The 26315-nt window shown below is 39.5% G+C and overlaps 1 protein-coding gene across 1 annotated transcript in view; it reads right to left on the bottom strand.

The window, feature by feature from the left end:
- The window catches only part of LOC136876005 (cytochrome P450 9e2), a 109941-nt gene that overhangs the window by 6816 nt on the left and 76810 nt on the right, over window positions 1-26315 (bottom strand). The window contains exons 6-7 of the mRNA XM_068228131.1: window positions 17460-17681; window positions 2020-2280 (exon numbers count right to left, since the gene is read on the bottom strand). Coding sequence (XP_068084232.1) covers window positions 2020-2280; window positions 17460-17681 — 483 coding nt within the window. The remainder of the gene's footprint in view (window positions 1-2019; window positions 2281-17459; window positions 17682-26315) is intronic.

Here is a 26315-nt window from a genome sequence, read left to right on the forward strand (position 1 = left end):
TTTAAACGCAGATCAGTGGTGATTGATTGACTGAACCAATATCAGTACAGCACGTTGAACTGCTCAGTGTACTAGTGTCTCCTGATCTGTCTGGGGTAATGCTGTCAGTGTCAAACAGGGAAACAGTATGTACTGAAACACATTTCACGTACGTTTCGGATATTACTTTCCCCATTAATACATTGAACCCTGTTTTGGAGTTTCTTATTGCATTTGATTTCGTCTAGTAGACATGTTGGCCTTCGGTAAAAAAGAAAAACTAGATATTATTTTAATTTATGGCGAATGCCACAGAAATGCAACCACAGTTTTGACACTGTAAACTGAACGCTTCCCAGATCGACGATGTCCTTCACCGCGTACAATTGCCAACATCTGCATAAGTTTTGTAGAAACAGTCAACGTATTTCAGATGGTATGAGGTTTAGAAAAATGAAACCTATTCTGTCATCTCTAATTGAATGAATCATTTAGGAAACCACATGTGTCCGAAAAACAGTCTTTTGAGAAGAACAATACAAACTGCTCGTTTACTTTCAGGTAAAATGAAAAAGTAAAGTACAACATTGTATCAGTAGTTGTATGTTATTGCACACTTAAAAAATGTATACAATTCTACTGCTAAATATTCCTTTTCTTTTCTTTTCTTTTCTTTTCTTTTCTTTTCTTTTCTTTTCATTTCGCTGTATTGGACTTATGGGTGTTTCACAAATGATCGACATCATTTAAAGAAAATGAGTGTATAGTAAATGTAGTAACAATTGCAACGGAAGTAGGGTCATTTATTTTAAAGTGTGAGGGTTTGTTGCATAAACCTTAATTTTCAATTTTCCCCATAAATAAAAATCGCAAACCGTAAGATCTGGGGATCTCGCGGGTCATAAAATGGTTTACTAATTACCATGTTGTCAAAAATTTCCTCAATATGCGCGGTGTCCGAGTCTTGCTGAAAATATCCAGATTGGCGTTCATTGTCGGTCAATTGTTAAAGAATGTTACGAGAATGTCATTCCTATATCTCTGCCCAATGATTGCGGTTTCCAAAACTATAGGCCCTATTGTCCTGTCTGCAGTTATTGCCACCAACACTCCCATTTTTACACTATAGATGAACACAAACAAAGTATCACGAGAGAAATTGAGGCTATCTCGATAGATGGATTAATACGTATGAACGAAAATTTCCTTACGTGAAGCTAGAAATGTGAAGATGCTGGTGGAGAACATTCTCAAAATCTTCTGTGACAAGGTGAGAAATTATTTTACTTTGATTATGCGTAATTATGCGTGCTTGTTATTTACATGCGATTCATACGGGCGCTCAGCGAGTTGCCATGTGTTCGTCTGATTTTCAGGTCGCCTATCTACCCGCTGCCGGCCGACTCCACTTTGAGTGAAAGACCCTGTATTAATAGTGAGAATTTAATTTATTTTAGATAGCTGCAGTCGCTTAAGCGCGGCCAGTATCCAGTATTCGGGAGATAGTAAGTTCGAGCCCCACTGTCGACAGCCCTGAAAATGGTTTTCCGTGGTTTCCCATTTTCACACCAAGCAAATGCTGGGGCTGTACCTTAATTAAGGCCACGGCCGCTTCCTTCCCACTCCTAGCCCTTCCCTGTCCCATCGTCGCCATAAGACCCGTCTGTGTCGGTGCGACGTAAAGCAAGTAGCAAAAAAAAAAAAGGTAGTAATTTATTTTATGTTACCCTTCGAACGACAGGAATTAAAGCTAATATCTTTAACAGACGACTTCCAAATAATTGTAACTCCTTAAATATTGAGAATACGACATGTGTACATATGAATTGTTTTACTCAAACGTCCTCATCAATCAGCTCCGTAAATAGCGGTAATCTCTCATGTATCACCCTGTATTGTGGAGTATACTGCACTTTCCTCCTACAGGAATAGTTTTGTGGTAATTAATTTTTAAAAGAGAAAATCCGTCATTTTCCCAATTAATTAGGCTTATGGACACTTGACCGTCATGAAAATATGAGTTGTATGATCTTTACTCACCAAAACATCGTCGTGGGCCCACACCATATGGGATGTAACTGAAAGGCTTTATGGTGGCTCTCCGCTCCGGGGAGAAGCGTTCAGGGTCGAACTTCTCCGGATCAGGAAAGTGTTCAGGGTCCATCTGTAATGCTTCGAGTGGAATAAGTACAGCTGTCCCCTTCTCCACAATAAACGATTCTCCATTGGGAAGTGGCAACTGGCAGGATCTCGTACATAACCTGGACAGGAACTGGAAGGGTGGATACTTTCTTAAAGTCTCTGTAAATAAAAAGGAGGAAATAAAGGTTACGAATACTGATACCAATTCAGATTAGATGAAAAGAATTGGTGGCTTGGTTGAATGTGAGAGAGACTCAGAAAAGATGGGTGCATGTTGGTATAATAACATATGGATCAACAACTGTGGATGAATGAATTAAACTGGAAGAGTGGTTTTGGATTAATGTATTATTACTATGTGTGTATATTGTACCGGAAACACCGCTACGAGAAAGCAAGTTCGAAGTATGCCAGTAATTTCGAACAAGGTGAAGGATAGGCAAGCCCGCCGAACTCGGCTGACGTACATAGCGGTGACGTGGCCGCCTCGGGCCTGCCTCGCTCAGCGAGAATGACCGTATATGGTAACGTTCCGATCCATCTTTAAAAGGTCTATTTGGAGTTAAGATACAATTATTTTTGCATCGCCAACGTTTAGGCTATAACAACAGCTGCAAACTATCAAATTCTTGAGCAAATCTACCAAGTACTTTAGGATTTATAGAGGTGGATAATATCCACGTTTAGAGATGCTTCATCGGCTCCAAGTATAAAAGCACAGCAATCTAGGTTACACAGAGACAGTAATACTCCATCGTTTCTGTGATACGGGTGACGGGTGGAGCTGTACAAGTGCGGCAGACCGAAGCTATGTCCACCCGGGCTCGGTATTTCGGTGAGACGACACTGTGACTCTCTAGTACTCGGTTCCAGTGGAACATAGTATTTTTCTTCAAGTGCCATATTAGGACTTGTGTTTTCTGTACAAACAGTGGCGTTCCAAAGGAACATAGAATTTTTCCAAGTATTACAATTTCTCCGAGTGTTGTAATTTTTCCAAGTATCATATTGAACTTGTGTTGTCATAACAGATTTTGGGAACATGGAATATTTTCGAGTGCCACCTTTGAATTCGTGTTTTCGGAAAAACTGTGGCAACATAGAATATTAATGCCATATTTGAACTTGTGTTTTCTTCTCGTGAAGTTTCGGGAGAACATAGAATTTTCAGTGCTGCATTTAAGCTTATAGTTTCTACTTCGTAAGAATTATTCAAAGACAGTGTTAAACATTCTTCAAGTTCAGTTAAACTTTAATAATTATTTATAGACAGTGTTGAACAGTATTTGAGTGCACGCAATTTTAATAATTATTTACAAACAGTGTAGAACATTCTCCGAGTGTCATTAAACTTGTTTAATTTATAACAAACATGCTAATATATCCTGAACTTGCACAAACTGAAAATATTACGTTCAGAGTTGTATTCCAATTATAAAAGTAACGAAGCCAGTCAGTTAGGAACAGTGACAGTGCAAGTAAACGACCTAAGAGAATATTTCAGACTGTCGTGCCAATATCAGCGGACTTACGTCGCGAACTTTCATTGTAAATTTGTAAATAATTTTCCCAAGTATCTATACGGCTGATATGCAACGTGTGATCAGTTATTCAGTTCAATTGTTTTCTTTTCAAGTGTCAATTTCATGAACCTTTGCCATGCGTGACCCAACGAGGTGTTTGAGTCAAATATTCAAGTGCCAGTTTCATTAACATTTAACGTATCCCACTTATAACGAATCGAGCTGGATAGGTGCAGTCGCTTAAGTGCAGCCATTGTCCAGTATTCGGGAGATAGTGGGTTCGAACCCCACTGTCACCGGGCGAGTTGGCCGTGCGCGTAGAGGCGCGCGGCTGTGAGCTTGCATCCGGGAGATAGTAGGTTCGAATCCCACTATCGGCAGCCCTGAAGATGGTTTTCCGTGGTTTCCCATTTTCACACCAGGCAAATGCTGGGGCTGTACCTTAATTAAGGCCACGGCCGCTTCCTTCCAACTCCTAGGCCTTTCCTATCCCATCGTCGCCATAAGACCTATCTGTGTCGGTGCGACGTAAAGCCCCTAGCAAAAAAAACACTGTCGGCAGCCCTGAAGATGGTGTCCGTGGTTTCGCATTTTCACACCAGACAAATGCTGGGACTGTACCTTATCAAGGCCACGGCCACTTCCTTCTCACTCCTAGCCCTATCCTGTCCTCTTGTCGCCATAAGACCTATCTGTCTCTGTGCGACCTAAAACAACTTGTAAAAAACATAATGAATCAATGCAGTATTTAGATCAAAAATTAATTTATTCGACAATGATACAAGTGAGCTGAATACCATACGGGGGACTTGTGTACTCGTCGCACCTCACCTCTCAGTATTCTCGTGCGAGATCGAACCCCACAACGTATGCACCTAGAAATTCGAGAACCTCCAGATCCTCCAGAAATTCAAGAAATTCTAGAACGTCGAGAACTTCGCATCAAGGACGGGCGTGGTCCCTGTCCAGACCGAATCCAGTAATCATCCCGCAGTCCGGAGGTTCCAGCCTGCTACAACGCATCAATTCAACTTGTGTAAAAGGTGATATGAATTTGTTTCAAATGAACAATAAAACCAGATTTTCAAAAGAATATAAATTCAATGAACTAATGCCACTCTCTGTACCAACTCCAATGCTTACGTTCCACTCCTTAGTAATATCCCATGCTCTTCAAGCTAGTATCAGCGGTTAAAGGCATTACAATTGTGGTGTGTTAGCTTGAGTGAGACGTGTAACGATAGGTGGGATGGGTAGGTCTGTGTCGTATTTTTAGGTAAAGTATGTACGCTCAGAATATGATCTCGCAATGCACCGGGATGGGAATGGTAAGACAATGCACCAAGAAAAACACAAGGCATAAACCAGGATACTAATTCAACTGACGCAGTACTAATCAACGCGCGTGATGACGTAGCCAAAGGGATGTAACAACACTCCAAAAAAAAATATATAAGTCCGTCAGTGCACAAGATCACAAGTAGTTTTCAATTTTCAAGGTGAAAGGTTTTCAGCAGAGCGCATAATGGAAGCATTTTCACTGAGTCCATATGTTCAGAGGAACCGTGGTAGGTACCAAATTTTGAGGGAAAGGAAAGGCGTACGTCAACAGAAAAAAAGGGCAAAGAAGAAATAGTTTTTTCATAATATCAATATATTAACAAAAAACACCCAAAAGAAACATTTTACAAGCCAAAGCAAACAACAATCATCCAAAGGTCAGTTAGTTCTGACCTCCAAAAGAGAAAATACAAATGGGACGACCATATTAATTTTCAGATTTGTTTTTTCAAAGAGAACAGCTAGAGTCGAAACCTTCAATAATAATACAACCTCTTTTACATGAGGAGTGTCCTACACAAGGAAAACAGAAATTTACGTATGAACACCAAGAAAACATTAAAATTTTGAAAAACACATGGGCCACTGTACAATAATACAAGTAGAAGAAAAAAAAGGCACGGAAGGGATGCGGAATAGGAAGGTGGGGAAAGAGGAGGGACGTGAAAGAAAAGAGTACTAATGGCTGCCAACAAGGTTTTGGAAAAATAGGATCAGTCAGTATCGACGAAATTCCAAAATAGTAAAACAGAAGCTAGGTGATAGTCCAATAGATTCTATTCATGCGTTTGCTCGGGAAAACAGTTGAATTTCAATGGTTCATATAGCAGCAATCACTTGACGTATCACAAAGTCCAACTTCGGAGTAAGATGGTAATGTAATTCCAAAGTAAGATACCGCTATCAATAGCTGCAGTTAGCTTATTATCAACATGAACTGTCATTGGTGGCCAGTAACGGCATTTCGAAAATTAAGGAAGTGCAGCATTAAAGAAAGTTCAAAGAACAACATAGAAATGAAATTAATTAAAGTTTTCGCTCACCCGTCCAGCAGTCGTAGCCTTTCAATGGTATACAAAAGCACATTTTAAAATAAACATTGCACACAGTCCCGCTGGTAGCAAAATAAAACCAAATACTCCCTCCACACAAATCGTCGTGTTCATCCCAACTCGCTGCTCAAGCCCAGAGCAGGCCAATTTATATTGAGGTAGAAGCGTCCAGAAAGGACGAGAGCATACAGTACCCGATGCGCAGCGAAGCGGTAGGGGAAGGAAGGAGGGAGGGTAAGCAGCACGAGCAGTTGAAACTGGACGGGCGAAGAGAGCACAGGCAGGTTAGTAGCGGCATATGCAGCGTAGTAAACGTAGAATCCATAAAACAGTAGAAAAATTCGGAGCACGTTATATATTCCCAGCAGCCGGAGAAATCCGAAGGATTGGGTGTAGAAGCGACGAAAGTCCATTGATGCTCCAGAGGGGCGCCGAACTCAGGAACACGAAGAGAGTGTCGTCGTCGAGGAGGCAAAAACAAAAAGCAAGAACAGGCATGAGTTATAAGTAAGAAGAGAAGAGAAAAAAAGGGAGGGGCAGAAGGGAGGGGATAAAGGAGAAAGAACGATCCGGATCAAAAAAAGGGAGGGATGAGACAAGAAAAGGAGAGGGGTTACAAAAAAGTTTTACAATAAAAGTTACAATATGTATATATGAGTGGCCGTACAAAAATTTTACAAAAAGTTAAATAAATGAAAGGACAATGACAGAGGAGTATTTAATAAGATGGTGTCCCATAAAAAAAAGAAACCCATCAGGGGAAATGATCGATGGGGGAGCCGGAGGAAGCGACGAAGTGTGTGGAGGGAGCATGACCGGGTGAGCGAAAGAAAAAAAGCAAAGATATGAACCACAGAAAAAAAGGGAAAGAAAAAAAGGGGGGGAACTTGGATGAACAAACGCAAGTAAAGATTGTTTGATAATATGAACATTCAAGGAACTGTCAACAGCACTAAGTTGGAGAGTGGATGGAGAAGAATGGGGGCCTAAATCGGGAGCCATGTTGTGATGGTGAAAAAACGGGAAAGATTTGTGATCAGTAAACGGGTTGGTAGATGAAGGAGTCGAAGGATAAGAGAAGGAACTCGGAGGAGTAGAAATAGAAAAAGAAATCAAGTAATTGACGGGAGGGTTAGGCAAAGAAAGATTATGATAAGTAGGAGGGGGAGAAGAATTGTCGTCACCCAAAGGGAAATTATCAGAGAAGCATGCCATAATGGAAAATTTTACTAAAAGAAATGGAGTAATGAGAGAAAAAGGTCTGCTACCATTTGTGGTGTGTTAGCTTGAGTGAGACGTGTAACGATAGGTGGGATGGGTAGGTCTGTGTCGTATTTTTAGGTAAAGTATGTACGCTCAGAATATGATCTCGCCATGCACCGGGATGGGAATGGTAAGACAATGCACCAAGAAAAACACAAGGCATAAACCAGGATACTAATTCAACTCACGCAGTACCAATCAACGCGCGTGATGACGTAGCCAAAGGGATGTAACAACACTCCAAAAAAAATAAATATAAGTCCGTCAGTGTACAAGATCACAAGTAGTTTTCAATTTTCAAGGTGAAAGGTTTTCAGCAGAGCGCATAATGGAAGCATTTTCACTGAGTCCATATGTTCAGAGGAACCGAGGTAGGTACCAAATTTTGAGGGAAAGGAAAGGCGTACGTCAACAGAAAAAAAGGGCAAAGAAGAAATAGTTTTTTCATAATATCAATATATTAACAAAAAACACCCAAAAGAAACATTTTACAAGCCAAAGCAAACAACAATCATCCAAAGGTCAGTTAGTTCTGACCTCCAAAAGAGAAAATACAAATGGGACGACCATATTAATTTTCAGATTTGTTTTTTCAAAGAGAACAGCTAGAGTCGAAACCTTCAATAATAATACAACCTCTTTTACATGAGGAGTGTCCTACACAAGGAAAACAGAAATTTACGTATGAACACCAAGAAAACATTAAAATTTTGAAAAACACATGGGCCACTGTACAATAATACAAGTAGAAGAAAAAAAAGGCACGGAAGGGATGCGGAATAGGAAGGTGGGGAAAGAGGAGGGACGTGAAAGAAAAGAGTACTAATGGCTGCCAACAGGGTTTTGGAAAAATAGGATCAGTCAGTATCGACGAAATTCCAAAATAGTAAAACAGAAGCTAGGTGATAGTCCAATAGATTCTATTCATGCGTTTGCTCGGGAAAACAGTTGAATTTCAATGGTTCATATAGCAGCAATCACTTGACGTATCACAAAGTCCAACTTCGGAGTAAGATGGTAATGTAATTCCAAAGTAAGATACCGCTATCAATAGCTGCAGTTAGCTTATTATCAACATGAACTGTCATTGGTGGCCAGTAACGGCATTTCGAAAATTAAGGAAGTGCAGCATTAAAGAAAGTTCAAAGAACAACATAGAAATGAAATTAATTAAAGTTTTCGCTCACCCGTCCAGCAGTCGTAGCCTTTCAATGGTATACAAAAGCACATTTTAAAATAAACATTGCACACAGTCCCGCTGGTAGCAAAATAAAACCAAATACTCCCTCCACACAAATCGTCGTGTTCATCCCAACTCGCTGCTCAAGCCCAGAGCAGGCCAATTTATATTGAGGTAGAAGCGTCCAGAAAGGACGAGAGCATACAGTACCCGATGCGCAGCGAAGCGGTAGGGGAAGGAAGGAGGGAGGGTAAGCAGCACGAGCAGTTGAAACTGGACGGGCGAAGAGAGCACAGGCAGGTTAGTAGCGGCATATGCAGCGTAGTAAACGTAGAATCCATAAAACAGTAGAAAAATTCGGAGCACGTTATATAATATATATATATATATATATATATATGGTCAAGTTGCCATTTGTGAATTTTCGATCTGAAGATTACCCTGTTTTGGACATCTGCTGGTGTAATTCCTCCCTGTTTCAAACCGGATTTGATTTCGCCAATCCATTTCATTGTGTCTGTTTTGGCTTTACTCAAGTTTTCGTAGAATTCAACTATTTGCTTTGTCTGTCTCGATGCATTCTTTTAATATTGAAACATTTCGGTACCCTGCCCAGATACATTGCACAATATCCTGTGAGTAGTTTGTGTCATATAGCGGATGCAGGTGGAAGGGGTTTATACATCAAAACCAAAAGAAAAAAGCTACAAAATGGTAAGTTTTTAATGTTCTCTGAGCGAATTTTGATAGAGAGGTAAAGGTTGACAGTTTACCAACTTATGTGGAGTAATAATAGTTTTTTAAGATTTTGATTCAATACTATACAATAACACTTTCACCAAAGGAACAATAATTATTACACATTATTACAATTAAGTAGAAGTACAGAGTGATTACACACTTAAATATAATTAGTGTTTGACTACAAACTAACAGACACTAAAGAGACTGCCAGACTGACGAATGCGCGCGGCAAGCGGGTGAATCAAATCTCAGTGTCCATGAACTTGGCAAAAATATATACCCCTGCTACCCTTCCTCACAGGACATGCAAAGTCTCCACTGCTTGCTGTGGCGCTGTACGAATCGGTTAGCCACGACGAACGACAATTTTTGCTTATTTCCGCTAATAATTTTGTTAATAATTGAAGAAAATAATTAGCTGATATGACAACAGGGCTTGTACAAATTGCTCGTTGTAATAATTCCTATAATTCCCTGTTTCAGCCGGCTCAAAGTGAAAAAAAGTCTCCACAAAGTCGGGAGGGGGGGGGGAGGGGCGACTGCCCCGCTCCCTCGCCCCCTATAATCGTCACTATTGGTCATATGGGCAGTGTACGAGGTGCGATCGACGTGGGGCTGAGGCGAGACCCGAGGGTGGTAGACCGTTGAACAACAACACGAGTTGTTAGCGTGGTAGAGAGGCGAAATAGCTTTCGCAGTCAGAAGAGAGAGAAGGAAAAGGTACGCGGAGTTGGAGTCTGTCTTTAGCATACAGGGCAGGAGCATATTTGCCATGATCCAATTAACGAAAGGACGATTTACCGTATTTAACGGCAGGTTTCACGTGTACCAACGCACGATTTTGGCGCGCAAATAAGAGAACATTTTCATCCAGACCTAGAATATTTATGTATAAGAGCTCATTAAATCGAGCAGAATTTATGTTATTCAGTGGTATGAATATTGGTTATAGTAAATTGAACGTCTCTAACGGGATCACTCAGAGCATACGGAATTTCCATTACGCCAGATGTCAGTTGGGAAACAACCGTCTGTAAAGGGGATTCACTGCTCGGGCAAGCCCCGCCTACGAGAATCTTACAAAAATTCAAGACTTGCAGCTTCGATTATGTGAAGGCTCGTGATCGGATCCGAACGGCAAGTCGATTGTTGGAACCAGTGGATTTAGAGCTACTAAATGCATATTCACTCAATTCTGAACTCATAGCGATTATTTGATTAGGGCGGAGTTAACCCCACTCGGGTAAAAACTAGCAGATGCCTTCAAAAGAAGCGCTATCCCAGCTGTAACTCAATCAGATCATTAAGAAGTGGTGATTGTTTACTAGCCAAGGACCTGTTCCACGAACGAACTTTGCAACTTTTCACTTTGCAATTTCCAGTTCAGATTTAACTTGCAAAGTGAAAAGTTAGGAATATTTTCACTTTTCAAGCCTGTTATGTTCCTCCATTGGTACAGAAATATAAAGTTCAAAGAAATGAAGTGAATAGTTTTCGTAAATCTTGCAAAGAGATGATTCCCTTTTCATCTGTGAATTAACAAGTATGTTGCACTAGTTTCTCGGCGTAGAATTTAGTTTAGTGATATAAACATGTTACGACGAGAGCTTTTGTTATCAAGTGAGGACAGTGATGAAGAATCCAACAAGAAAACGTAGAAAGACAGGATTAATTTTCATAACCTCACTATGACGTAATTTCGCGAGTGTTTTCGTATTAGCCCAACATAGGCTGACTATATTCTTGAAATGATCGGTCATTTATTGAAACATGCAACAAAAAGAAGTCAATCCCCTTTCGAAAGCAACAAATTCATATATGCTTACATTGGTTAGTAAATGGTGCCCAGCTGCACGGTGTAGCAGCAATGCATGGGACATCAAAATCAGTTATTTGCAGAACTTTCTCCGAAGTCGTAGATGTTATAATAAATGTAATATTTCCTAACATAGTACGTTGGCTTGATAATCCACATAATATAGCGACGGAATTTCTAATGAAGTGTGAATTTCCTTCTGTGTGTGGATGTGTTGACGGTACTCTCCTTAATACTGATGCTTGTCATCATTTGAGAGGTTATTTTTAAAGTTGCCAAAAATGGATGTCCCGTTTCTCCTTGGCAACTTCTAGCACAGCCAGCTTCTTGTAATCATCTTTCTTTTCCATGATCAAAACTTTAAAACTACCGGTACCACCAATTATACTCTCAAGTTCGCCGCGAAAAATAAAGCATTAAAATCATGGAGTATTATATAGTTTGCCCATGGAATAAACTTGATCGGACCAGCTCGATTTGTTCTGGGTGATTTCCGACAAAAGAGTAGCGTTACAAAAATGTTGCAATGTTTGGGTTGGGAAAAATTGAGAGAAAGAAGAAGAGCTGCTCGACTAAGTGGTATGTTCCGAGCTGTCAGCGGAGAGATGGCGTGGAATGACATTAGTAGACGAATAGGTTTGAATGGCGTTTATAAAAGTAGGAAAGATCACAATATGAAGATAAAGTTGGAATTCAAGAGGACAAACTGGGGCAAATATTCATTTATAGGAAGGGGAGTTAGGGATTGGAATAATTTACCAAGGGATATGTTCAATAAATTTCCAATTTCTTTGAAATCATTTCGGAAAAGGCTAGGAAAGCAACAGATAGGGAATCTGCCACCTGGGCGACTGCCCTAAATGCAGATCAGTATTGATTGATTGATTGACCGTATCTAAGCACCTTCAAATACCACCGGACTCATTCGCAACGACCTTTCACTTTGCGAAGAAATCGAAAAGTAAAAAAATAGATCATGGTGGAACAGAAAGACTTTGCAGTTTGCAAGAATTGAAAAGAGAAAAATGCAAAGTTGAAAAGTTGCAAAGTTCGTTGGGGGAACAGGTCCCAGGTTATGTGTAACTTAACCGTGTGCTAGTGAGAACAGCAAGCGGAGAAAGCATAGCACATTAGCAGGTTAGCTAGGAGCGAGTGCAGTGTACGAGGAAGTTTAGTCTGTCGTGTGGTGGAACAATTGATATATTTTATCTTTAATGAGGGCTTGAATAGCAGCCTACAGGGCGTCACTGTCGTTCGTAGAACGGTAATCCAACTCGCACCGTATGAGTGGGTCACTACATGCACTGTGATAACTAAAGACTAAGAAGTCACATAAGTAATATCTTCGAATAACATAACACGTTATCTTTCTGCCTGCATTTATATGAAGGCTCCAGAACGTCGAGCCTGTACCATTGACGACGGACGTCGGGATCTGAACCTGCCATAGTGCGTGCAGTCGTCGGGATCCGAATCGCGCCTTAGTGCCTGTAGAACTTCAGACCATCAGAACAGCGTAGGACCGCAACGATTGGGATCTCAAGAGGACGGCAGCTTTCCCAGCCCTAGCATGGAGTCAGCGCACGATCGTGTGGACCTTGGATTTGCAGCCAACAAGATGTCAGCAATGATTGGCTAAGCTGCTGTGGGGGCATCTTCTGGTAGATGGCCTGGTCACAACATTCCAGAGGATGAAAAGCATCATTCCGTAAAGTCGCTTTGAATAATAGTTTAATTATAATGTAAATAATATCTTTTGAAATGCCGAGATGCATTTTGACGTTAGTTTTGTTTATTTATACAGAGATGTGCGAACCTCGAAGGATGGACATATTAGTGTTATATTTTAGTTTTCTCAAAGAGTAATAATTAATTAATACGTATTTTATTTCATTTTATTTGCACGTGGCGCTGTTTATTTCGCGTTCTAGGTGTACGATAGTTATTTGGTTGATGAAACACGATTAGAATGGGGGAACTCAGATAGCAGCGTAATGCATAGCTCATTTATATTTGTCTTTAATTGAAGTAAGTTAGCAAGATCATCCTAAATCATGTCATTTAATTACGAGAGGTAGAACGGCATGATGTTTCGAAGCGTAAATGACATGGAAGTGTGATGTTGTTGCTTGTTATTTAAAGGGGCCTAACATCTAAGGTCATCGGCTCCGGCATGGAAGTACATTTAGCGGTAAGGAATGCTGTATTTATGAAGAAAGAAGGATGGCCTGATCGAGGTACGAATGTAGATTAGTAGGGAGCATGGCCACGATGTTCGTTTTACAGTAGAATTCCCTTTAGTAGGGATTTTTGAAATAAATTCTAAGAGCATAGAATTAGTGTGGATTACAAGTTCATGTGTGTGTATTAGGCGGAAAGAGAGAGGCGTGCAATTGATAGTGAATGATGTTGAATATTTAAACCAGTCGAGAATATATAGGGGAAATGTAAAAATATATTTGGAATAATTGACATAATGATAATGCGTGACAGAAGATAATTTCTCCAAGTGAGCTGCGATACAAGAATGTTTTAGTTGAATTGCCTCTTAGGAAGGATACCGAGCTGTGTTTAAAATCCAGCTATTTGTAAGATGTGCTATGGGTTGGCCTGTCCCAAGCCGTTGAGACATTTATAGTCCTCAGCTGATAATAGCAAGGAAGATGACGTTTCCTTGCCTCGCGACCGACTGTGTTATGAAGCGAAATGTATGCTCTAACTGCAAGCCGCTCTCTCTCTCTCTCGTTACCGCACTGAACTGAAATATGCATTTAAAATTCAACCTGTTATTTACCACAGAGGACGCATTCGGCGGAACGTGTAGAATGATGTTTTCCTCCAAATATTTCTTTATTAAATGAGCCGTTAGATAGGCATTTCATTTGAGTACCTCGGGATCAGCAGAACAGCGGTTCGGCTCCAGTCCGAGTGTCAGATTCCTGGGTTGAATAATTGGGGCCTTGCTGGGCCGGGATGAGTCCGAGATCTTTGTGCATATTCATGTCTCGTTTTATAGAATACGCTCCATCATGCCGTGTATTGCTTATTATGTGTATGAAAAGGGTCTTATTTCTTCATGTTCGAAAACTCAAACTGGAGTCGAAAGTCACCAACGTTGCTATTGTCCAACTGTTTTATATCTTCGTTATAAGTGCTTTCACCCAGAGAGATCGCGTACTCGATACGTTTATTGATTTCTAGTTTCAGAAGTGCCACTAATTTGACATGTTTGTTAAGTAATAAGTACAATGTGTTTTTCTTGTTAATTAAACGTCATCGAAGTGAAGGTATGTTTTTCGGGAACGATTAGTGAAGTTCTATTTTTGTTACATTAAATATGTGTGTTTTTTTTCTCGAAAGGAACAAAGTAGGTTAAAATAAGAAAATAAGAGGTTTAGAACACCCTTCGTTGATGAGAGTGTATAAAAGTACTGATATGAGTTTCGAACCTGGTGATGTTAATAATCTGAACCCGCTATCAAATCATGAACTGTAGTAGACAATGATCAGTCATAGTGGGTAGGAGATGTTTGGACCATGTAACATTTCAGTGTCTCGATCTCAAAAATTGCCACTCAAGCAAATTAGTTGACACTTATAATTTATACAGAGTTTATAAATGTCACTTCAGTGGTAATACACTGCTGTTTCAAGCAAATTTTATCAATTCATTTTATTTATAGATTACTCTTATTATAACTACCCTACTTTCATTAGAGTTAATATTACGTGCTCATTAATTTTTATTTTTACGGGCGGCCTGGAACCTGTGTGCTCTGATCTTAGCAGGTGCTCACTGAGAAAGTAGGGAGATGGTACCTCGGCGCCATGTTTGGTATTTAGGATTTTTACAATGCATAATATGATTAGTGAACGTGTCAGAGGGTATACCTAAGCCACGACCAACGACGATTCTTTCATACTTAATGGTATTAATAAGAGTGGTTTCATTGAAGTAAATTCAAGTTAGATATCGCGGACAAGAATGGAAGGATTGTGTGTCCGGTTTAAGTGGAGATTCACATGACGGTCACTCGAGACATAGCGAGTGAAAAATGTGGATTTAAGAATTTCCGAGGGGACAATGAAATGATTTTGCTAATACTGAGGATAGGGTGATTGGAGAAAGTTCTTCAAATTTTACCAGTTATGGGTATGGGCTAAAGGTGGATGCATTGTGTGGCAAGCTTTGGTAGTTTAGGGGTCTTGTCTCAGTGTTAGAAAAATTACATATCGCGGATAAGTGGGGAAGCTTCAACCTATTACTGTTATTTCATATAGTAATCAATGCAATGTTACCAGTTTAGGACGGGCAATTGTCTGCTGATGCCTCCACAATATCTGTTAGCAACTAGCGGTGTGCCCTCGTTTCGTTCCATACGTCATATCATCAAATCATTCTAAATTGAGTCTAACCATTGTCATTTTGGTGCCACTTTACTTCTCTTACACTCCACGGGCGATGCTATTATTATAGTTAAATTAACCTCCTTCATTCACATAACATAACCCCACCATCGAAGCCAGCTTATAAGTACAGTTACCTCCATCCAGTCTATTCCTAAGTTTTTATCTTCTTATCTTCTCTATCGTTGTTACCATATGTTTCTACTAGGAATCATTACCACTACTTTGTCCGGCTTTGGTGGCGGGACCTAGGGTTTCCAGTGCACTATGTCTTCTAGTATAGGTTAGAGCAATTTTGTTACTTTCATTGACATGTTTCATTCTTATCCTTGGCTTTGACAACATGAAAGTGACTGAGGTATGAGCTGCTGTGAATGGTGTGAAAATGTTGCTCATAGGTTTGGTCGATGCATGCATTTTCAGTGGGCTTGGCAGACTGATATGTAATAGCAACTTCTGACTCGGTGAGGAAAGCAACGGGAAACTACCCCACTCTTCATTTCCCTAGTACGCCCCTTCAGTGATGCCTAGATCATCTATGACAGCTGATGGCGAACCTGTTGAGGATCCAACCAAACTTAGGGCTGAGGACTGAACATACATACACATTAAGTCCAATGTGTACCAAGTTTGATTGAGAACTATGTTGGAACACACACACATACATTCACAATCTCGGTCATTTTGGACATTTTCCTTTTCATCCCTTCTCAACCGCTATGATGCTGGGTCTGAGCTTGGACTTAAGCGACATGCGGAGTGGCACTATTCATCCTAGCGACCCCGAAAATTATTCTTCGACACTATTTTCGATTATTTGTACAAGTCACCCCTCCTCTCACAATCACTAGGGGTGCGTGAGGTGTCTTACCCCCTCAGTACAATCAATCAATCAATCAATCAATCAATCAATCAATCAATCAATCAATCAATCAATCAATCAATCAATCAATCACCATTGATTTGCATTCAGGGCTGTCGCTCAGGTGGCAGATTTCCTAACAGTTATTTACCAAGACCGTTCTTAAGTGATTTCAAAGAATTTGGACAATTATCAAACATCTCCTTTTACAAATTATTCCAATCACTAATACCTCTTCCTATAAACGAATATTTATCCCAGTTGGTCCCTTTGAATTCGAACTTTATCTTCATTTTATGATTTTTTTAGTTCAAAGTGCTAAGATGATCATCTCGCAAACATTCACACAGTAGTATTGAGTTGAAGAAGTATAATGGACCCATAAAATCTAAGAGGAAAATTTAAATATTTTTAAGAATTGTGTGAGAAGTACCAACAGTACCAATTAAGATTAGCAAAGGGGACTAAAGAAAAGTGCAGGAGAAGGAGTAGAAGTCTGTGAATTTTAAAAAGTTGTTAGAATTAACCGCTTTGTTACAATATTTTCAATAATGGATATTTTATTTAATGTTATAAAAACATCATAAGAGAATGAAATCGGAGGGCTTAACAACAATCTGCTACCGAATGTCAACACAGGAACATTCAGTAAAGAAAATATGTTTCTTCTCAATCTTTTACCATCAATATAATGACAAATTAGGATCTTGTTTGCCTGTAACAAAGCTTTAACTCATTATAAAGTGAATTACGCTTAGAGTCAAATAATGTTAACTACAAATGTTTTCAATTCAACGTCAAGCCTTAAGACGATTATAATATTAATATTGCTTTGAATGATGTTATTTGCAACACCTTCTACGTGCACTTTAAATTTTTGTGAAAAATGTCTCTCAAAATAAAGCAGCAATAACAAAATAAATATAATGATGCATGTTTTATTTCGGTTTGTCCTCTATCCTGTCAAGTTTTATTTTTGGAGATAACGTTGTTTGATTTTAAGCCCTCGATTTTATGAAAAAGAATCAAATAATCAACTTTAAATTTACGTCATTTTGGAAAGAAGCTCTTCAATTCCGGATTTTATTGCTCTCTATTTTGGAAACAACTTTATAAAAGATATTTAAACGAAATTATCTTATTAACTCACCATTCAGCACCATGTCCAGGTAGCACATCTCTTGTACAGCTTCGTAGGTCAGTCCTCCACTGTACCTCATTAGGACTAAATCAATTTCTGCACGAAGTCGAGTTTGGATCTCAGGATTAGATGCCAATTCATAGAGAGCGAGGGTGAGAATGAAGGACGGAAGTTCACAACCAAAGTAGAACAAATTGAGAGCGTGAGATGCGATATCTTCATCGTTGTAGTCTGAAAATTTCACGTTCTCCATTAGAAACAGTATTTACTTATGTGGGTGGTTGTTAGGAACACAATGAAGTATTGAAATTGCATTCTTTTTACAGTGTCTAAGTTTCGATTGGTAGGATTCTATAGAAATACAGTAAATACTAGATGCGAAAACCATTTATTTTAGGAATGTAAGTGAAATCACTATGCAGGAGTCTGGCTAAGAATTATTTTTTTTAGCCTGGATTGATGCAGCTTTCTATGCCACTGTACCTAGTCATGACCCTTTCATTTCTACAGTATACTGAAAGCTTTCTTCCCCACCTAGAAGGTGATGCCCTCTCCACTGTCAGGGTATTTCTACAAAATTGTTGCAACCTACATCTACCCTAATCTTTTTGTAATGTCCATGGTTTGGCCTCCTTATGTTTACCAATTTATATTGTATTGGATTAGTGGCCAGCTACGGCACTGATGTTTGTTCATGTAGTAGCCAGGTCGTGGGAGGGTAGACATGTTTATGTAGCGAGGACCCTTACCCTGATTTCGTCGTGAGTCACCTAGCATGCACAAAGGATTACTACCGCATGAGACTACATGAATGGAGGGTGCCAATAGTTTTAGTCCAAGGGCGACATTGTACATTATAAATGACGTAACTTTTGAGCTTGAGTCACGATCCATGCAGAAAGGAATTAACGTCCCACGAGAAGACTTTAAGATATTCGTGTTTTAGTACAGGATTGCCTAACAGTTTTCGCATGAAGTTACTTCATGGGGGACAATTAATACAGAGGTTATCCACAAGCATATTTTATTAAAAAACGCGCACTTCTTGTGTTAACAAATTCAAAACATCAAAATCGTCCAAAATGAAACAATGACCAACATCACACTTTACACAACTAAGTTCTTTCAAATAGAATGGTACCCTTTACGTTACAGATGTTAATTCCCAACAATATCAAAGCTAAAACTTACAGGTTAACTCCTAAGATAATTACTAAATTTAATACCCAAATCGCGATTTTAATGAAGTACGAGAAAACAGTGAAACTATCTGAGCCTATCACAAGTAGACCAAAACAAAACTATTGCGAAACAAAAAAAAATTTTTCCTAGAAACTAGTTAATTTGACATCTGTTTAATTTTTAAATATCTACTACATAATTTCTTATTAGGTTGGTTTCATTTGTGAGAATGGTCACGTAGTTCTCAAAGTGTCTGTATGAGAACTTCCTGTGTATCACTACCATACTATTATGCTACGTCGATGTTCCGGTGCTAGACTTAAGACAAACAATCTAATAATAAAATCATTAAGTGATCTTCCATGATCATGCTCCAAATTTAGGGGTCATATTGGCCATCAGCCTTAGTCACTTAACTATTTAGTATAGTACATGGCAGTTATCAGTCCATGACAGAGTCGTAAGTCACTCCGATTCAATTAAGCGTCCATGCAGCGTAACAGGTATCATACGTCGGCATCACGCTGGTGGAAGGCCTTAAATTAAAGCAAAAATTCCGAGTTCGGCTCTTGATTTGTGGACTATCACGAGTCAAGGTGGATTAACATGCGATCTTACTTGAGATCTGAATAAAAGGGACTTCCATTTTATTGCTTGATCATCATAATTAAATTATTCTTTAAATTAAATTCATTTAAATTCATGAAGCCATCGAGGTTATTATAAAATATCGTCACATATTTCTCGTCATTAATTTGTTTTATGAATAAATAATTCAGTTAGCCCAAATCAGCTTTTAATTCCAAGCGGTTAGGTTTCACCTGAACACCCATCAGTTATGTCAGCAAGTGGCGAAGAGCCCTTAAACGATCCCGAAAAGAAGAGTCTAACAAGAATGCCACCGACTAAGCCGAGGTAAAGTATGATGCGACATAAACTGATTAAAGAGTTCTGTAAAAATTGTGCAGCAACGTTCTGGACTTAAATCACGATGAAGGAAAATATAAATCACGTTGGTCGCAGTAAAACTAGCGTGACAGTGTTGGAGCTTAAGTCACGTTGAAACGCCAAACTTCACAACGTTTAGACCTAAATCAAGATGACGGAGGATAGACCAAGTTGAGCGTTATAATAAAATGTTGACCAACTTTGAAGTTTGAATACAACCAAGGCTATGAAATTACTAGGCATTTTCTACCGCTTCACAGAAATTTCAAACCCCATTGCTCTTCGTAACTTCTTCCTCACGATCATTCAACCTCTCCTAAACTACTGCTCTCCGATTTGGACAACAGTCTCCCCCTCCAATACTAACCAGTTAGACAGAGCAGTGTCCTTCTTTGCTGCAATTGTAAGGAACAGAAAACCCAATCTCAGAAATCTGTCTACGCAGTAGATATTAAGGGCAATAAATGTGTCACCGCTGCACATCAGGCGACAGGTAGCTGACCTGAGTTTCCTCCACAGGGGCTTAAATGGGCATTAACGCTCGGAACATCTTGTATCACTCTTCTCTCTCCGTGTTCCTTCCCGCTCCACCAGAACCAAAGACCTTCTCCACGTTCCCCACACTCTACACTAAATACTTCAACGATCTTTCCTAATCCGCCTCCCAACACTATTTAACAATATTAATAGGAGACAAGAGCTTGATGTAGCATCAAATAAAAGCATATTCGAGAGGGGTGAAAATAGCCTCTTAAAGATAAGTTGATGTGAAGGGATTGTACCATCATCTTGATCCACAACGACTTGGCTATGAACATGGACATTGTCATTTTTCGATTTGTACAGTTGTTATTAGTAGGCTGTGTACCTTATCTTGTTATATTTTGTTATGTTTGTTATATTTTATTATGAAAGTTTACATTTGTTAAATAGTCTGTTGACATTGCAAGTGAAATTTGCACAGTGTAGCTGTATCTTGTCGTTCGTGAATAAATAAATAAATAAATAAATAAATAAATAAATAAATAAATAAATAAATAAATAAATAAATAAATAAATAAATAAATAAATAAATAAATAAATAAATAAATAAATAAATTAAATAAATAAATACACAATGGAAGGGCCTAAACAAGATAATGGAAAGCCTAGGTCGCGATGAAGAATGACAACGCTGGGAGGTAAGTCAATGAAGCCTGTAAATATAATACCGTAACGTTTCAGCTTGAGTAACGAACCATACAGATAGGAATTAACGCCCGACGAGAAGGCAGCGAAGGTGCAAGAAATGTATATTAACATGACTGAAGGGAGACAGTAAATAAATTAAAGGCTGATAATTTAATTTAAATTACCAAGATGGCATTTCAAAGATCTTAAGCATTGTATTTCAGGATTTTGTCAATGTTAATGTATCATTCTGATCATTGAATGTTTCATTAAGACACAACTGGAGTGAGACTGTATTTGCATTCAAATTTCAAATTATTTCTTATTGGTTGGTCTCCGTCCGAACTCGTAGTTTCGCTATCATTCTCATATTTTGTAAACATTATTACGGAAGGAGAATGCGAGGTGATGCTGGGACAGTTGCTCCATGCCATAACGGACATGAACACTAAGTTGTAGCATACGAATACTCAGTTGAGTTAGGATTTATAGGGCATTAACGATTAAGTACGGGGTGTTGATGTGAAGGTGCAGGACACGAGTGTTAAATTGAGTCAAAAGTTATCGACTCAAATACAAGGCACAGATGAAAAGGAGTTAGCCGTTAACGATAAAGTACAAGATTTTAATGAATAGAGTACAGGATACACAGAGTAGCTGTAAAAAATCGAGTGAGGACCTCAGGACTGATATAGGTACATTTAATTGGCGTTTAGAGCAGAGTCGAGCCGAAATTATAGAACAGTTTACTAACTCTTGGGAAGTGCTGAGAAAAGACATTGTTAGACAATTCGCCGAAACTCGAGAGATTTACCGCAAGCTAAGACAAAGTCAGTCGGAGGTTAAAGGTGAGTTAGATAAACACTTGCCTCCCACAAGGCCAACCCCTCGTCCACGTCATGGGAGGTGGGCAACGGCATGGAGTAGGGGATTGCCTGTAGGGGTGATGTACAGTGGGGACTGTGTGTGTCCCATGACCACTACGGTAACTGTGAAGGCCCTACAGGAACCCTGAAAAGTGACGGCTAACGGGACTCTGGTGAAGACCTCAACGGCAGCAACGGCGGAGAAGGAGTCCTTTGGTACGGCGAAGCTGGCGGATGAGGCTACCCTTCTATTTGGGAGATAAATAAAGAAGAAACCACTGCCTTGTGGTAAAGAGGGGTCTTTAAAGGCTAAGCAAAGAAAGCAAAAAATAGCATAATGGAATGGACGCCTGTATCACACAGGATAATTACTGTACGAATAAGAATCAAAGTTAGACCTGTGACCATAGGACAGTGTTATGCGCCAACAGAGGTAGCAGAAGAGGAAGAGAAGGAGGAATTTTATGATAGGCTGACATCAACACTGGCAGAGATAAAGAAGAAGGTCATTGTGGTATTGATAGGAGATCTAAATGCAAAAATCGGTAATGAAAATGAAGGAAGAGAAATCATCATGGGTAGACACGGAATAGGAGAAGAAAATAATAATGGCCAGAGATTCATAGACCTACGCAGTAATTTTGTATTGGTTATAGGTGGATCATTTTTTACACATAAGAAATGCCACAAGATCTCATGGGTGTCACCTGATCTCTGGACAGAAAACCAAATTGATCACTTGGCAATAAGTAAAAGATGGAGACATTCCCTCCTGGATGTGAGCAATAAACGCGGAGCTAATGTAGGGAGCGACCATCACCTTATGATTGCTGATATTAGATTGAAGGTGGCAGCACCAGTAAAACAGGCAGCAGTACGAATGAAAGGTTTTAACTCCGGGAAATTTGGGAAACGAAGTGCAAAATGAATTTAAGATACATTTGAAGAACAGGTTTGAAGCCCTCGCCGAACAACCAGATGAAGATGTAAATACCAAATGGAACACAGTCAAGGAACTCTTTCATGACACATGTGAAGAGATAGTGGGCTACAAAGAGCCAGGGAGAAAAGAATGGATATTGGATGACACTTGGGAATCAATCCAAAAGCGAAGAGAGTGTAAGGGACTTGTCAACTCCAGCAGAACAAGAAACCAGAAAGCAGTAGCAATGGGAAAATACTGGGAGGCCAACAAGGAGGTTAAGAAGAAGTGAGGAGAGATAAACAAGTGTTTACAGTCCAACTAGCAACACAAGCAGAAGAAGCAGCAAGAGTCGGCAGCAGCAAAGAAGTATGTGCCATTACGAGAAAGCTTTCTAGGAGGAACTTTTCAGGGCAAAAAGCAGTCAGTGATGCACGCGGAGTAGCAGCCTTGATATCTGAGACACAACAATTGGAAAGATGGAGACATCACTTTATGGAAGTACTCAATAATCTTGGTGGGGAATCGAGAACTGGAGAAGTTGAAACCATTTTGGAGGATCCAGACATCTCGGTAGAACTACCAACACGACAAGAGATTGCACAAGCAGTGAAACAAATGAAGAGTGGCAAAGCACCAGGTGTAGATAACATTATCCCAGAAGCCCTGAAGGTAGATCCAGATTTAACAGAGGAAATCATGGAGCCACTTCTAACACTAATATGGAACGAAGAACACCTTCCTGAGGAGTGGAAGAAGGGTGTCCTCATCAAGATACAGAAGAAGGGTGACCTCTCATATTGCAATAATTGCTCTCATATGGGGAAAAGTGATGTCAAGAGTCATGCTGAACAGAATGAGCATAGCCGTTGACAGGAGACTACGTCAAGAACAGGCAGGTTTCAGAGAAGGTCGGTCTACTGTGGATCAGATTAACACACTAAGGCTAATCATTGAACAATTTGCTGAGTATCAGACATCTCTGTATATACTTTCCATTGATTTTGAAAAGGCCTTGGACTCTGTCAACCGGAGGAAAATGTGGAAGGCTATGGAAAAGTTCGGAATTCCACAAAAGATAGTCCGTCTTACACAGGCAATGTATGATGGATATACTTGTCAAGTAGAACATAAAGGGAAGTTGTCTGAACCTATTGCTGTAAAATCTGGAGTAAGACAAGGAAGTCTACTGTCGCCAATCTTGTTTATCATTACACTGGATTGTATGCTGAGAGACGCAACAAATAGAAAGCGTGGCATTCAGTGGGGATTAAATAACCGATTGGAGGAACTGGATTATGCGGATGATCTCTGTCTTCTTGCAGAATGTTTTCGGGACATGGAAATCAAACTGAATGACTTAAAAATAGAAGCTAAAGAAGTAGGCTTAAAGATTAATAACAAAAAGACTAAAGAAATGCGCATAAACCATCGTAACAATTGTAGCTTGACACTAGATGGAATGGATATAGAAAGGGTAGATGCATTTTTTTAGTTAGGAAGCATGGTAAGCCAGGATGGAGGTGCTTTTAGAGTTTTAGAGGTGTGGTGAGTCGTATAAACAATAATAATGGCGTGTGGCCTCCGGAGAGGCCTGGTGCGGGTCTTTTGATTTGACACCCGTAGGCGACCTGCGCGTCGTAATCGAAGATGAAATGATGATGAAGATGGCACATACTCCCAGCCCCGTACCAGAAAAATTAACCATTCATGGTTAAAATTCCCGACCCTGCCGGGAATCGAACCCGGGACCCCTGTGACCAAAGGCCAGCACGCTAACCACTTAGACATGGAGCCGGACGCCGTATAAATAAAGCCAAAGAAGCTTTTGCACAATTACGACCAATATGGAGATCCCCTCACATGCGTATAAAAACGAAGCTAAGGATATTCAACTCAAAGGTTAAATCTGTGTTACTGTATAGAAGTGAGACCTGGAAAGTGACCAAAGACATTACCACAAGGTTACAGACTTTTATAAATCGATGTTTGAGGTACGTTATGAGAGAATATGGTGGCCAAAAACCATCTCAAACAAAGACTTTTGGGAGGCCACAAGTCAAAGTCCCATACAGGAACAGATAATGAGAAGAAAATGGAGATGGATTGGGCACACCCTGAGAAGACCACAAGAAAGTATCACAAGGCAGGCATTGAGTTGGAATCCACAAGGCAGTCGCAGGCAAGGCAGACCGAGGATTACCTGGAAGAGAACCATAGACAAGGAGATTGCTGGAGTTAACAAGACTTGGAGGGAGGTGAAAGCATTGGCGGCAGATATAACAAGCTGGAGAAATTTTGTCGAGGCCCTATGTTCCACCTGGAATTAAAGGAAATAAGTCAAGTAAGTCAAGATAAACATTTAATCTAAAGTAAAGAAATTTATAAGTAACTGCCGAATAATCTGGTAGAGGTAAAGGTAGAGTTCACTATGCAGTTAGAGGAAATTGGAATATCGCTTGATGACAGTAGGCATAAAACGCTGAAAACTATCGAAGAACAGAGGGGGAGCTTGTCAATCTAAATTATGGCTGTAAACTTTAGGGTTGACGAAGAGCTTGAGGAGGAAAAAAAAGGCAAGATAAAGCAACGGACAGATATAATAGAAAAGAAGTTACTTCGGGGAATGAAGACGAGTTAGGAAAGTTCAAGGTGTTTCAAGAGGGAATAGGCAAGAATATCAAGGACATCCAGCAGGGAGACCTAGAGTAATTAGGAAAGGATTTAGCTGATACCAGACTGGATTTATCAAGTCAAGTACGATAGACTCAGAATAAAGTCAGAATTGAAGGAGGTTACTTTAGCCCAAGAAGCAATAGATTAGGTCAGCTTAATTGGAGAGAAGATTAGTGAAAACATGATAGAACCGAACAGCTTGATTAGTAATGTGGTTGAGATTCAAACTAAGATTGACAATGTCATCAGTAAATACAATTCAACCCCAGATTTTAACTTCGTGAGACCGAACCATGCTAGTAGTCCCATACGGCACATTGGCCATAGTGTATTCGAGTATATAGTCCATTCATGCACAATGTAGAAGTAAGAGGTCATTAGAAGAATTCTGTAATATAAATGGGAGAATGAGAATAAATGTAGAGTTTATAACAAAAAAGAGAATGAGGGGTATAATATGGTGGTTAATGGGGATACCTAAAAATAAAGCATATAGAAGGAACAGGGATGAAAATAAATGTTTAATATGCTCTGAAGAGATGGGATGGGCACACCTTATAAAAGATTGCCCTATGACAAAGGAAATACGAGAAAAATTCATAGACGATGAGGATGTAAAGAAAATTAAAAACGAAAATCAGTTGTATACAATTGTAAAGTTATTGAACAGAGAATGGATGCATCCGGATAGAATTGCAAAATTATTTAACATTATTAGGGGAAGGTGGAGCAGGAAACCGAAGGAAGGAAAGGATGTGATACATGTCAGCCAGGAACCGAATTGTGCCTAAGGTAACCTAGACAATATAACTCCGTTGAAGTCTAGAGCCATTAGGTACATAGGCTTAAGGGATAGCATGGAACTACCTCGTTACAGTAGTTCTACCAGTTTCATGTATTGTCGAGTAATAATTTCCGTTTTTCTTAACAGCCTGCAAAGGCAATATTATCTTTGATAATCTGAAAAGATATCACTATAAATAGATGTTTTGGTTTTTTTCTGCCATAATGCTATATATGAATGGAACTCCAACATTCAGTTTATATTATTCTTTCTCTGTTCAATCTCTAAGCACCTGCTTTATATGAACATTCATCGCA

The sequence above is a fragment of the Anabrus simplex genome, chromosome 6 (assembly GCF_040414725.1).
Source record: "Anabrus simplex isolate iqAnaSimp1 chromosome 6, ASM4041472v1, whole genome shotgun sequence".
Classification (NCBI taxonomy): domain Eukaryota; kingdom Metazoa; phylum Arthropoda; class Insecta; order Orthoptera; family Tettigoniidae; genus Anabrus; species Anabrus simplex.